At 36.5% G+C, this 12,660-nt stretch overlaps 2 protein-coding genes and 1 non-coding gene across 8 annotated transcripts in view; all 3 read left to right on the forward strand.

Moving 5' to 3' along the window:
• The window catches only part of LOC110036638 (probable RNA-binding protein EIF1AD), a 36,376-nt gene extending 29,057 nt beyond the window's left edge, over positions 1 to 7,319 (forward strand). For all 4 annotated transcript variants that reach the window (XM_020741131.1, XM_020741130.1, XM_020741133.1 and 1 more), the window contains exons 3-5: positions 1,075 to 1,150; positions 5,991 to 6,117; positions 6,905 to 7,319. In XM_020741131.1, coding sequence (XP_020596790.1) covers positions 1,075 to 1,150; positions 5,991 to 6,117; positions 6,905 to 7,082 — 381 coding nt within the window. In that variant the 3' untranslated portion in view covers positions 7,083 to 7,319. The remainder of the gene's footprint in view (positions 1 to 1,074; positions 1,151 to 5,990; positions 6,118 to 6,904) is intronic.
• Positions 7,320 to 7,904: 585 nt separating this feature from the next.
• On the forward strand, positions 7,905 to 10,490 carry LOC110036646 (methylesterase 17). Of its 3 annotated transcripts, XM_020741145.1 has the most exons (6): positions 7,905 to 8,158; positions 8,265 to 8,590; positions 8,914 to 9,054; positions 9,282 to 9,416; positions 9,776 to 9,855; positions 10,224 to 10,336. In XM_020741145.1, exons 2-6 carry the CDS (start codon positions 8,330 to 8,332, stop codon positions 10,249 to 10,251), a joined length of 645 nt encoding a protein of 214 aa, XP_020596804.1. In that variant the 5' UTR covers positions 7,905 to 8,158; positions 8,265 to 8,329; the 3' UTR covers positions 10,252 to 10,336. The 3 variants fall into 3 exon arrangements, with proteins under 3 accessions (XP_020596804.1, XP_020596802.1, XP_020596803.1); XM_020741143.1 differs by lacking the exon at positions 9,776 to 9,855 and having other exon boundaries at positions 7,906 to 8,158; positions 10,224 to 10,490; XM_020741144.1 differs by lacking the exon at positions 9,776 to 9,855 and having other exon boundaries at positions 7,906 to 8,158; positions 8,268 to 8,590; positions 10,224 to 10,490.
• A 1,413-nt stretch (positions 10,491 to 11,903) lies between these two features.
• On the forward strand, positions 11,904 to 11,977 carry TRNAI-AAU. Its single transcript has one exon. It is a non-coding gene; the product is annotated as a tRNA-Ile (tRNA).
• Positions 11,978 to 12,660: the final 683 nt, after the last annotated feature.

Below are 12,660 nucleotides of genomic sequence, written 5' to 3' on the forward strand. Positions count from 1 at the left end.
CATTCAGATACGGACTTCAATATGGCTGATGATGATGAAATTATTGATATTCTAGAACCTTCAGGATCTCTAGCTGATAATGAGATGGACTCGATTGAATATGAAACTCATGACGGTGAGGGTGCAGTTGAGATGGCTGCTCTGAGGGAGTCTATAGCAGATGCTATATATGATAGCTAATCCAGCAAGTCTTTTTTCTGTTCCTACATTAATGTCAAATTTACTTTTATTTGGATAAGTACTAACAATTTTTTTTTTCACAGTTATAGAAACATGATTTCTAGGATATCAGGTATAGACAGAGGTTTTTTGTGTTATTGTGGTCTACCGGCTCCGTTGCTCACATCGCGTCAGTCTCATAGCTTTGGGAGGCAGTTCCACGGTTGTGCCAAGGGTGTTTCAGCTCGTTGTGGCTTCTTCCGGTGGGCTGACAGTCCCTCATATGACACGGCCAACAGTCATGGGAATCCGGTGTTTTCTCACTTTGACAGTGCAGATGATGCCAGACGTAGCCAGAGTCTGAAATTAAACATTTTAATATTTCTGATTGTAGTTATACTCGTATTTGTACTTTTTTTAGTTCTCTTGGTACTCATGAGGGTGTGAGAAATGTATGACATCTTCTAGTTATGATCTGTGATGATTTCATGTTTCTGCATATGCTCCAGTACTATCAATAAGCTATTCTGAATAAGCTGCCCCAAACAGTTTTATCACAAAGGGGCATGAATGTCATTTAACCACCAATAAGCTATCTTGAATAAGCTGCCCCAAACAGTAAGACAGATTATTCTGATAATCTACAGATTATCAGATTATCAGAATAATCTGCTTATCAGCAGATTATGAATAATCAACAGCTGCGCCAAACAGACCCTAAGATTTTGTCTCGGGAAACTACCCTAACCTCAATGCTTCAATGTGATTTACCATGAATTTATATTTGACCAACGCTGTTTTTCTTTTGTGGTTACTATTTTGGATCACTCTTCTTGTTGATTTTTGTATATTGCAAATCTACCTTTGTGGTGTGATTTAAGAAGCATATTGCTCTAATTTATTCTAGTTGTGTAGGTTATGGATGCTGAAGGTGTAAAATCTCTGGCTTTATTTCCAGCTAAATTTCAAAGAAGCTTCTGGATTAAAACAGGTCGGTATTGTGCTCTATTTTTTGAATCGGATCAGAACTTTCTGCACTGCTGCCTATATCATCAATGCCATCATCAGCAATGTTATATATTAGTTATACCATTATCTTTTATGTCACGATTTATTAAACTGCTTCAGTATATACCTACCTCTTTAATATAATCTAGATTTTGGTATTAGTCAATTACTATTTTTTTTATTTGTGATTTATGAACCTTCTGAGGGTGTCTTACTTCTGAAAGAGAAATTTGAATAACAAGGGATATTTCTGTGCTGAACAAGCCAAATGATTTTCTTTTAAAAGCTTCTTTGGGATCACTTTTATTTATTTTTATGTTTTTATTTAAAAACATTGTTTAGTGTATTTTTTGTACGTTTTTATTTTGTTTTTAATAACAAATTAGTTTATTTTTAAAAGCACTTAAAACATCTAAAAGTTGTTTTGAGTAATTTTAACAACAACTAAACATGCTATATCATTTTAAACATATTTTTGTTTTAAATCGAAACATATAAAAAAAATAATAAAAATCATATGTGATCTCATACGACCCCTAAGTTTTTGTTACGTTGGTGCCTAGTCTAAGGACAATTTTATTTTTTGAGTGCTTAAGTGCAAATGAGTCTTTTATTGTTTATTATTTTTTACTATAAATAGACCCTAGTGGCTCAGGGTTAGGGTATGTATGAAACCGAGTCTTGTATCTTCTACTTAGAATTTGGGAGAGATTTACTACCTTTCTAATTGTAGGAATTGGGAGAGATCGGCTATCTCTCGAATTGTAGGTGCTTATCTTTGTATTCTTCTTTAGTGTTTGATGTTATTGCAATAAAATGTGTTTACCCTAATTTTTGTGAAAAAAATTGTCTTGAAACTTTTCAATGGTATTAGAGCATCCATCCTTCTTCATCGTCTCCAATGAATCGCCTTCGTGACATAGCCTAGCAAAACAATCGCGATCCGAGTAAGCTGGGAGGTTAACAAAGGAATCATAACATACGATCTCTGGAAATACCAATGGGGTTGCGACATATAGTCATTGAATTCTTTGATACAATTGCAATGAGAGCTAGTTGGGTGTGGCGACGGGATCACACCTTATAGGTGTTGACATTAGTGATTGAACCACATGAAACAATCGCGATTGGAGGAAGCAAAGGGCCGCGACGTGAGCGGATACCACGATACAGTCACAAATGGAGCTAGTTGGGAGGGAACAAAGGGATTGCAATATCCAGGGCCACGAATAGACGTGATCGTTGTTGCCAAATCTCATGAGACAACACAACTAGAGGTAGCCGAGAAGGCCTTGATGTAATTTTTGACACTCCTTTGGGACCGAACTTCGATGCCACAGTTACGGGGAGGCCAACAACAAGATTGTAGGGTACAAACCACAGGAAAGTTGAAGGATCTCAATGTGCAGTAGTTCCACGCTGATTGTGATAGAAACGATGATCGAGATTTTAGTATAAAGGAGTTTTGCGTCGCTTGTGATCGAAACTCGTGAGAGGGATTTGCAACATGCATAAATTCAAATTGTGGGTTTTGGAGTTCCGCGTAGCTTCCAATAGTTCCACTGAACCGCGTATTGGAATTTCGGGATCGCAACGTCTAGACTTCCGTGCACTCCAAACCCACTTTCAAAAATTTCGAATCTCGTGATTTCAACATAAAGGACTTTCTAAACCGTTCAGAAGTAATGTCAACTAAAAGGTGGATGCTTTGGAGGAAAAAATAATGGAAGAGGTCAGTCAAATCAAATCTGGATTAGAGGAGCCTTTCTCAATCATGAAGGGGAGGTTGGAGGGGAGGTTCACGACCCTAGAATAAATGATAAAGATGATTACGAAGTTCCACTCAAACCCTTCGCCGCCTGTAGCGGGATCGAGCAAATGTTCGCTTTGGACATTTTGATTCCTTTGATACCAGTGAGTCTAGACTCCGCGATCACTTTGCACTAGCTCAAATTGCGACTCTGTCAAGAGGAGGGAGCGGGAGGAGGAAGAAGTTTTGGTTCTCCCTACCACACTATGAAAATCTAGAGACATATTAGAAAGCAGGACGTAGGTGTGTTGAATAATAGTGGAGCCACTCACAACCTCATCTCTACTCAAATAGTGAAACAATTGAGGCTTAAGATGGTGAACACAAGAAGTATTGGAGTCATGTTGAGGACGAGACATATGGAGAAGAACAGGGTAGTCTATCAATGAGTGATTTTAATGCTGCCATACATTCAAGTAATGAAAGATTTTCTTCTCTTAGATTTTGGGAGCACTGATGTGACATTGGGTATGAAATAGTTGCAATTCGTAGGAGAGAGTAAGATGAATTGAAAACTTTTGACAATGAAGTTTCGGGAGTGAGATAACACTATGGTGCTTCATGGCGACTCTTGTTTTGTGCGAGGCCCTGGTGTCAGCGGATCCATCGAAGGTGACAGATAGGTTGGAGAGGCCACTACCTAAGGCTTGGAAGGGGTTGAGAAAGGTTTATGAGACTTACAGGACTCTACCAGAAGTTTGTGAAGAGTTATAATTTGATTGTGTGGCAGTGGACAAAGAAATTAAAGAAGGATAACTTTTAGGGGGGAAAGTGACGACCCAGACTTTTGAGAAGTTGAAGAAGGCCATGCCGAATGTGTTGATCAAGTCAGCTTATGAGCGGGAGCCACATGAGTTGATCAAGCAAAATTTTTTCCACTTTGAGGACAATGTGTCTTTTTGGTAGGGGAGTATTGCTATGTCGATGATTAGCCTAAGGGTAATTTTGTATTTTATTAGGCCAACGGTGATTTAGTCTTATATTATTTATTTTGTTTAGTATAAATAGGACTAATATGTTTAAGGTTATGGTTATGCATGAGAATGAGTTTTGAGTTTTATGGTTAGGGCTTGAGAGAGATTTCCTCCCTCTCGAATTATAGAAATTGGGAGAGATCACCTATCTCTTGAATACTAGGGGTGCTTATCTTTGTTTTCGTCTTGAGTGTTTGGTGTTTTTGTAATAAAATATTATTTGCCCTAATTTCTGTTTGAAGAAAAAATTTGGTTCCTATCGAATTGGTATAAGAGAAAGATTTTTGGGAATCAACAGGAGAAGCAGTCAACGACATCTCAACATAGTATAGTACGCGCGATCGTGAGCTTGTGGAAAAGGCTTCGACAATATTACAACTAAAAGATACCCGAAATGAAAGAACTTTGTGGAGAAGGCAACAAAGGGATTGTGGACCCAAAAATTTACTCTGTTCTTCATGAAGAAGTTAGCAACAAGATCACGACTTACAAATAACCAAAACTTCATTCGAATCACAGCTTACAGAGAACCAAACTTCCTTCTTCCTCCTCCCGCTCCGTCCTCTCGGCAAAGTTGCGATTTGAGCTAGTGTGAAGGGATCACGACAACCAGACTCGCTGGTATCAAAGGGAACACAACGTTCGGAGCAAACAATCACTCCATTATCTAGAAGCAAATGACAAGATTGGCGTCGTACAATCACTTAGTATATTGATGCAGTCGTGATTCAAACTAGTTTGGAGGCCAACTGCGGGATTTCAACTTACATTATATTTGTGTTTTGTGATTGAAATTTTTTCGGGGAATAATGGTGGCTAAGAAAGTGGAAGCTTTGGAGGAAAAACTTGGAAAAGTGATGAGACACATCAGATCAAAAATATTTGAGCGTTTCTCTGTCCATGGAGGGGCTGTTGGAGTTGGGTTCATAGCCTTGGAAGAAAGGATTAATAAGATCATGAAGAGTCACACAAAACCGCCTTCACCCGCTGCGGGATTGAGGGACGGTGTCGGGAACGAATGCAAGCAGTATTAACTAGAAAGATCTGCGCAACATCAAAGCAACGTCACTGTTGTAGGCAGATTTGGATTTGCAATATCAAATGAAGGAATCAAGTACATATTTGAGCGGCAAAATCTTGAGGGAATTGGATGACATCATGAGGTTTGGGACGAGCCTCAGTAGACAAATCAAAACAGCATGTGATTTAGGGCTGGAGAAGGTCGCTTCAAAGAATTTTGTTCCAGGACTAGGAACCACAATGGGTAGGATCCCGAGGGAGGACTGCATCTAATTGTGCCATTGCCTTTTGTTACGGAAGTCTTCTGAGCGGAAGACGATTCAAAAGTAATGATGGAGCTAATACAGATTTTGGATGACAAGAACCAGGTGGAGAATGCTAGTAGAAGCAGGGCCATGATAGAATTCCAAAAAAGTACTTCAGTGATCATGACATTGAGGACCCATACGATGTCATTTCAAGGAAGCAATGATGGAGAAGAATATGGGAGCACGTCCAGGGGTCAACTTCAAGCGCCTTGCAGAGATAGAAATTCAGAAGAAGCGAGCAAATGAATTATATTTTTTGTGTGATAGAGAAGTTTATCCCAATACAACGTAGCAAATATCAAATATTACATGTTCTCACAGTTTGTGACGAGGAGACAGGATGAGAAAAGGACGAATGTTGTGGTGGAGGAGGAACACCTTCATTTTTTCCTTCTTTGAGGACCACATGTTTTTTGAGAGGGGAGTATTGTTCTGGTCTGGCGATGCCTAGCTTAAGGGAATTTCCTACCTCTCAAATTATAGGAATTGGAAGAGATCGCCTACCTCTTAAATTGTAGGTGTTTATCTTTGTATTTGCCTCGAGTGTTTGATGTTATTGCAATAAAATGTGCTTGCCTAAATTTCTATGGAAAAAGTCTCGATATCAGTCTTTTTTTTTTTTTTTTTTTAATCGATAGTATGCTGGACATTTGTTCGAGGTCAGTGGTGTAATATTTCTAAAAATGATATCTGATTTTAGTTGCTACACAGGAAATTTTGTGATTGTGGACGAAGGTGGAAGGGAAAAGGCCCTGGAATCTGGAGAGAAAATTGCATGTATTGTTTCTCAAGTTCTCTTTCATGCACAAGTTCGTTCTCTTGAAAAATCACCTGACTGGTTAGTTTCTGTTACGCTAGTTTTGAGAGTTAATTTCCTTTTGTTCGTATATGAGTTGAAGTTCTCAATCCAGGATATAGCAATACTTAAAAATATCTTGTATTCCTCTTATATTGCCCGCAAACTATTCTGGTTGGGGAAAAATTTAGATTTGTTTAGATGTTTCTGCGCATTGACCATTGAGCCTACTAAATTAGGAGAAAATATTACATGTGGACGATGTACTTCAGCATGGATCACACTATACCGTTGAATGCACGGCATGGTGCAATTCACGTCCGGTACATGACGTAATATTTTCTCCCAAATTAGACATTTATATTACGAAATAACTGGCGAAGGAGTCTCTTTTCAAATATTCTATGTTTGCTTTTGCATTAATTAAGTATTAGAAGTGTTCTAACATAACTTTCACATGTAAAAGAATTGTCAAACTTTCTAAAACCATACAAACTTAAAACTTAGTCAGTTGATCAATGTAGCTTTCAATCAATACTTCTTATGAAATGTTTTCATTTTTTGTATGGGCATTTACATACATGCCACCCAAGTCTTATATATTTACATATCTATACCTAAACTTTGCTTTTTTACATTTATACCGCCCAAATCTTCCATATCACATCAAAAGTGCCACTATTTTAACTTTTAAAGGTAAGATACACCGTTTCATATGTAGTTAAGATGACATATATGTCAAAATTGAAGTTTAGGTGTTTGATATGAAGATGTATAATAATTGAGTGGTATGTATGTAAATCTTAACACTTTTTGGGTTTATGTGCAGGCCTGCAAACTTTAAAAACGCAAGACCAGTGGAATCACAGACTTTCCAACTTCAGCCAGAGTTGGTTCTAAATTCTGATAGTGACGAGGACCTTCCACCACTTGAAGCAAATTTGAACAGGCGGAGACCTGTTGACATATATTCAGATTCTGCTTCTGATTCTGATCACCATTCTTAAGACCTTGGTGGTACAAACAAGATGATGAATCCCACAATGTTGAAGGCTTTATATATAGATATTTGGAGGACTAGCGATATGGCTGAGATCATTAAACTAGGTTGATTGTAATTGCAACTCCTGTATTTACCCGGTTGGCAGGTCCTACCAATTGTCTGATAGAATTGGATTCCATTCCGTGTAATTTGAAAATTGATGTGGCTTTGTTATGATTATATCAGATTTTGATTTTGATTAGGCTTAATCATTTCTTGGTCTTCGCACTGTTATCATGAGATGAAAAAGGTTTATTTACAAACTGAATAATTCGAAGTGAATGCATCTTTCAGGAATTATATCCACGTTGTTTCAGATTACTTATTTATCAATTTATAAAATTCGGCCTAGCCTTCACTTTTGCATGCATGATGTTTGTTTTGGTAAGAAATGTTTGTGTGCATCTTTTAAAGCATTGACGCCTATATATTTTCTTGCTTTCTATCTGTTGAATTCAAATTTGTTACTTAGATCATGTCTAAGGTATAGAATGTTTGGGTTAGGAGAGAGAAAGAGAGGGAGAGCGAACAAGACTTGTTTCGTAGGGATGGAAGAAGGGTGTTTCTGAGCTTTGTGATTCATTTTATATCATCGACTATCTCGGGTACAAGAGGGGGAAAAAGAGTCTGAAGACCTGAAGGCCTTGAGGTCCAAAGAAACCGAAACGACCAAAATTCTCTAATATATAAAAGTATCTTATTTATATATGATAGGAAAATAAAATATAAAATAACATTTTTACCCTTATATAAAAGGGTAGTACAGGCATTGTGGACCTTTGTTCTAGAAAATATACTAGAGAAGTAATTTGCGTCGGGAGTTTGGGTGTCACGTATCAAGTGGAGCTGGCCTTTGGTTGGCTCTGGCCTAGTTTGCCGGTCGGTGTTGTGCTTTCGGTCGGCGGGTCGGAAAAGGCCGGTGGAATATTGGCCGGCCGGTGTTGCTTTCGGTGCGCTGGCCATTCGAATATTGGCCGGCAACCTCGTCTTCTTTCATTCAGCTTTGATCCTGCTAGCCGTCGCTATCTCATCAACATTCAAGTAGACTGTTTTTTGGAGTTGCACTTAACTTTGTATAATATAATCATCACATATTCGGATCCAATTTCTTTTTCTAATAACTTTATCCTTTGAAAACAATATATAGAAGAGGACCACGGCCAAGAAATTGCTTACAGATCAGTTTTTGTCCGAAGGAAAAGAAGCCGGCCGATGGAGGAAGCAGCAAGCGAAGCTTTCAACCGTCTCCACATTATTGAACCAAAGCACTTCGTTCTTGTACATGGAGCCGGCCACGGAGCTTGGTGCTGGTTCAAGCTTCGATGCCTCCTTGAAGTCGCCGGCCACAAAGCCACCTGCCTTGACCTTGCCGGCGCCGGAGTCAACCTCTCCCATCCCTCCTCCATACTCACTTTTCACGACTACAACAAACCTCTCTTCGATTTCCTCTCCATGTTGCCTGAGGGCCACAAGGTTAGTGAAAAAGAACAGGGGATTTTGATGTTTACATTTGTATCCCATGATAGAATAATGAGTTTTGAGTGTTATAGTTGTAATATTAAAGTTTGGGTGTTAAATAGGTAAAAGATAAAGTTTTTGTGGTATGTATGTGAATCCCTGTATAACTTCTTATTGAATTTTTTTTCATTTACAGAGTATTATCAAACAAAATTCAACATTTTTCATAGAAGAATGGTTGTTAACCTGACTCATTATGGCATCAAAACTCCTGCACATATATACTTGAAAATCCTAATTATATGATGAGAATATTTTTATTTTATTTTCTTGCATAGGTGATTCTGGTGGGACACAGTGCTGGGGGCCTCAGCCTGACTCATTCACTGCATCATTTTGGGGACAAAATTGAGGTCGCCATATTCGTTGCAGCCACGATGCTTCCTTCTGGTTTCTCCACTGAAGAAGATGTTAAAGATGTGAGTTTTATTTCAAAGCTAACAACTTCAATGAGTATTCGTTTCCAGTTTCAGCTGTTTCTTATTTACTTGTTTATGGGCAATAATTTTATTCAATAGAACAGTAAAATAAAATGAACAAAATGCAGTCTTTTGTGCTGACAGGTTATGTAAATATTATTTCAATTTGTTGGAGTCCATTTTATTTATTTAATTATTTATGGACAATTTATTTTTGGCTTGCAAAGGGAGTTCCAGATTTGTCGGAATATGGTGATGTCTATAGCATGGAGTTTTCTTTAGGACGTGACAAACCCCCAACAAGTCTGGCTTTTCGTGAGGAGTTCCAACGCAAGTTATTGTACCAGCTGAGCCCAATTGAGGTTTGGTTAATCATTCTCAGATTAGGTTCATCATTCATTATTCTATATTGTTTTGTTAGAATTCTTAATTCATGCCCACCTAATTAATTATTGGCATCATTCATTGTTTTTACATTTTTTTTTTCTTTATTTTCTTAAAGGTACATAAATGATTTCCCTATGAAACATTAATATGATATTAATATTGATCAATACAATGCATTAGCCAAGTTTATAAAAAAGACTTTTTGAAGGTACTGTAATTAGTAATTTATAACCTTATAGAAATAATTTTACATTATTTATCCATGTTATAACTAATACGTCACTAAAAAATCTGTACAAATCTTGATGTATATAGTTTTCATATTCGAATTCAGGATGTGCAGACTCTGGTTTCAGCAACTTCTGCAGCCAAACTAAATAGTTCAATTCTGTCAGTTGAGCCAATTTCCTCAAAGTAAAGCTCATGGACTCAATTATGATGTGATGAACTCATCAAAATATTTATTTTTTATTGAATCAATTTGATCAAAATTGAGACTTTAAACACAAATTGACCAAGTGAACTTCTTAAATAATTCGTTTGAGTTAAATTGGGTCATTTAAGATCAATTAACTCAACCAAGATGCAATAAAGGTTATGGACTCAATTAATTAATCACAATATTAATAGATGTAATTATGAAAATATTACATTTATTATGGGTAGATTTTTAAAAAACTATATTTTTTTTTCCAAAGACCAATATCTTAGCAGGTGACATAACATTCAGATAACTGTCGTAGTTATTTTATTTGTAAGGAATTTGGGCTGCTTTTGTGTAGGATTCAGTGCTGGCATCCATGCTCCTAAGGCCGGCACCAACTCAAGCACTGCGCTCTGCAAAATTTGAAGGAAAAGTGAGCGAAGTTAGAAGAATATATATCAAAACAACCTACGACAAAGTTGTAAAACCAGAGAAGCAAGAAACCATGATAAGGAAGTGGCCACCTCAACAAGTATTTGTCATGGACACAGATCATAGCCCTTTCTTTTCTGCTCCACAGCAGCTCTTTGAACTGATTATAAGAGCTTCTGCTTCTACCCTTTGATCAAACTTTAAAATTTTTTTCTTTGTTTTGTTGTAATAAACTTTATTTATTCTTCTTCTTATTTTATAAAAGACAAGTTGGTTTGGCTTTGAGCTCATTTCTTTTAGCTTTTATTATGGATGTTCTTACTGGACATTTACAGGAAGATGTGCCTCGGTGTATGATGATATCCTTCTTGTGGATAAGACTAGATGAGTTTAGGAAAAAGTTGGATTCTGGAGGTCTATACTGGAGTCTAAAAGCTTTCGTTTGAGTAGATTTAAAATTGAATACATCATATATGTAATGTAATTTAAGTGACGGTAGTTCTTGTGACAGAGTTGTATCTAAGGGAATCAAATCATTCAGATGTATGAATGTTTTAGATATTATTGTTCAAGGTGATGGTGATATAGATGGGGATGTTATTAGTAGAATTCAAGTTTGTTGGTTGAACTGGAAGAATGCGTTGAGTTTATTGTGTGATAGAAAATTACCTCTCTGGCTAAGAAAAATTTTGTTAGATGATGGTGAGACCTACAATGTTTTATGGCTCAGAATGTTGGCTTTTAAATGAAGAGCATAAAACTAAGTCTATGCGTTGCTGAGATAAGAATGCTTAGTGGATGAGTGGTTTGATGTTCACTTAAATTTAACTTTATGTGTTGCTTAGACACAAAATGTGAAACAAATGTGTTCGTGAAAGGATTGGTGTAGCTCCAGTGGCGGACAAAATTAGAATGAGTCATCTTAGATAGTTTGGTCACAATAAACATCAGCCACTTGATGATCCAATTAGGAGAATAAATGTTTTAGATTCGACTTATGTTAAGAAAGATAGAGAGGTAAACTAAGAAGTCTTGGGTATATTGTATAAAAAATGATCTTAATTTTTTAGAATTAAATGAAAATATGACACTCAATAGGACACAATAGAGAAAATGATTCATGTTGCCGACTCCATTTAGTGGGATAAAGGCTTATTGTTGTCGTTGTTGTTGTATAGTTAAATATGAATTTTTTCTTAGGAAATAAGGTGAGGATCATGAACAGCTTGGGTGGTGTAAATGTTAAAAATAAAAGTTTACATGTTTGATATGTAAATGCTTAGGAATTGAGTGGTATGTACCTAAATGCCGCTATCAGCTTGCTGAAACGTCAGAAAGAAAATCTTATTTTGGATCTGGGCATTTACATATACCACATAATTCCTAACCCAATTCCTATGTATTTACATTTCTAACATTTAAAATTTTCTTTTTAAAATTATAGCACCCAAATCTGTCATCTCATAAAAAAATATCACTTTTTGATCGTGACACGCCTAGAAAACGTCGGTTCAGTAGTTCATAAAAATCACCTGTGTTGAATGCAATCATCAGTTCATGCCTTAATTTAGAATAAATAACTTATCCTTCTCCTTGCAATCAGAATGGCCTATTAGCTCAGTTGGTTAGAGCGTCGTGCTAATAACGCGAAGGTCGCAGGTTCGAGACCTGCATGGGCCAGTTAAATGTTTTATTTTTCTTTTCCTTAATTTTCACTTTTTTTACTTCCTTTCAGAATCAACTCGAGAGCAACCAAGATTTTCTGTTTGTCTAGCTAAAAAAATGTTGCTTAGATTGACTTAGTTGGATTTTTTTTTTTTTTTTAAAATTCAAAATTTTAATTTAATTTCAGTTATTATTCTAAAATGATTATCAAGAATATTTCTGATATATGATAGAGAGTATCTATGAAAATTTTATTTACATCGCATTAATATTTAAATAGATATTGTTAATACAAATTTAACTTCAAATAAAACTTCACTATTACTCCTGAACTTCCATTAAAATGTGTTCGGTCTTCGTTCAACGCTAAGACGCTAAATAATCACTCAATTATATTGGATTATCTAAAGCATATCAATTTGGTGTCGTCTATGGGAAGGAAAGTGCTATTCGCATTGTCTTCAAATATGAGACAACAATCCTCTGTTTCATTCTACAATGATATATATATTTTCAAACTAGCAAATAAATCTCCTTTCCACCTCTTGAAGATCATTTTTTAAGCATTTAGTCTCGAAAGGTCGTTTGCATAAACATCTCGGGCATGATTGTGGTGGGGTAGTCTTCCCACATCTTACTCTGCCACAAAGTTTATGATAACTTCTTTTAGGTTGGGGGCAACTTTCACTGTAGTCTTG

This window comes from Phalaenopsis equestris, unplaced genomic scaffold, assembly GCF_001263595.1.
Source record: "Phalaenopsis equestris unplaced genomic scaffold, ASM126359v1 Scaffold209375, whole genome shotgun sequence".
NCBI lineage: Eukaryota > Viridiplantae > Streptophyta > Magnoliopsida > Asparagales > Orchidaceae > Phalaenopsis > Phalaenopsis equestris.

Excerpts from the sequence above, each read along its gene's own strand:
- LOC110036646 (XM_020741143.1), top strand. The coding sequence starts at position 8,330 with ATGGAGGAAGCAGCAAGCGAAGCTTTCAACCGTCTCCACATTATTGAA. Across the intron at positions 8,591-8,913 it reads TGTTGCCTGAGGGCCACAAG|GTGATTCTGGTGGGACACAG; the intron begins GTTAGTGAAAAA and ends TTTCTTGCATAG. Across the intron at positions 9,417-10,223 it reads ACCAGCTGAGCCCAATTGAG|GATTCAGTGCTGGCATCCAT; the intron begins GTTTGGTTAATC and ends GCTTTTGTGTAG.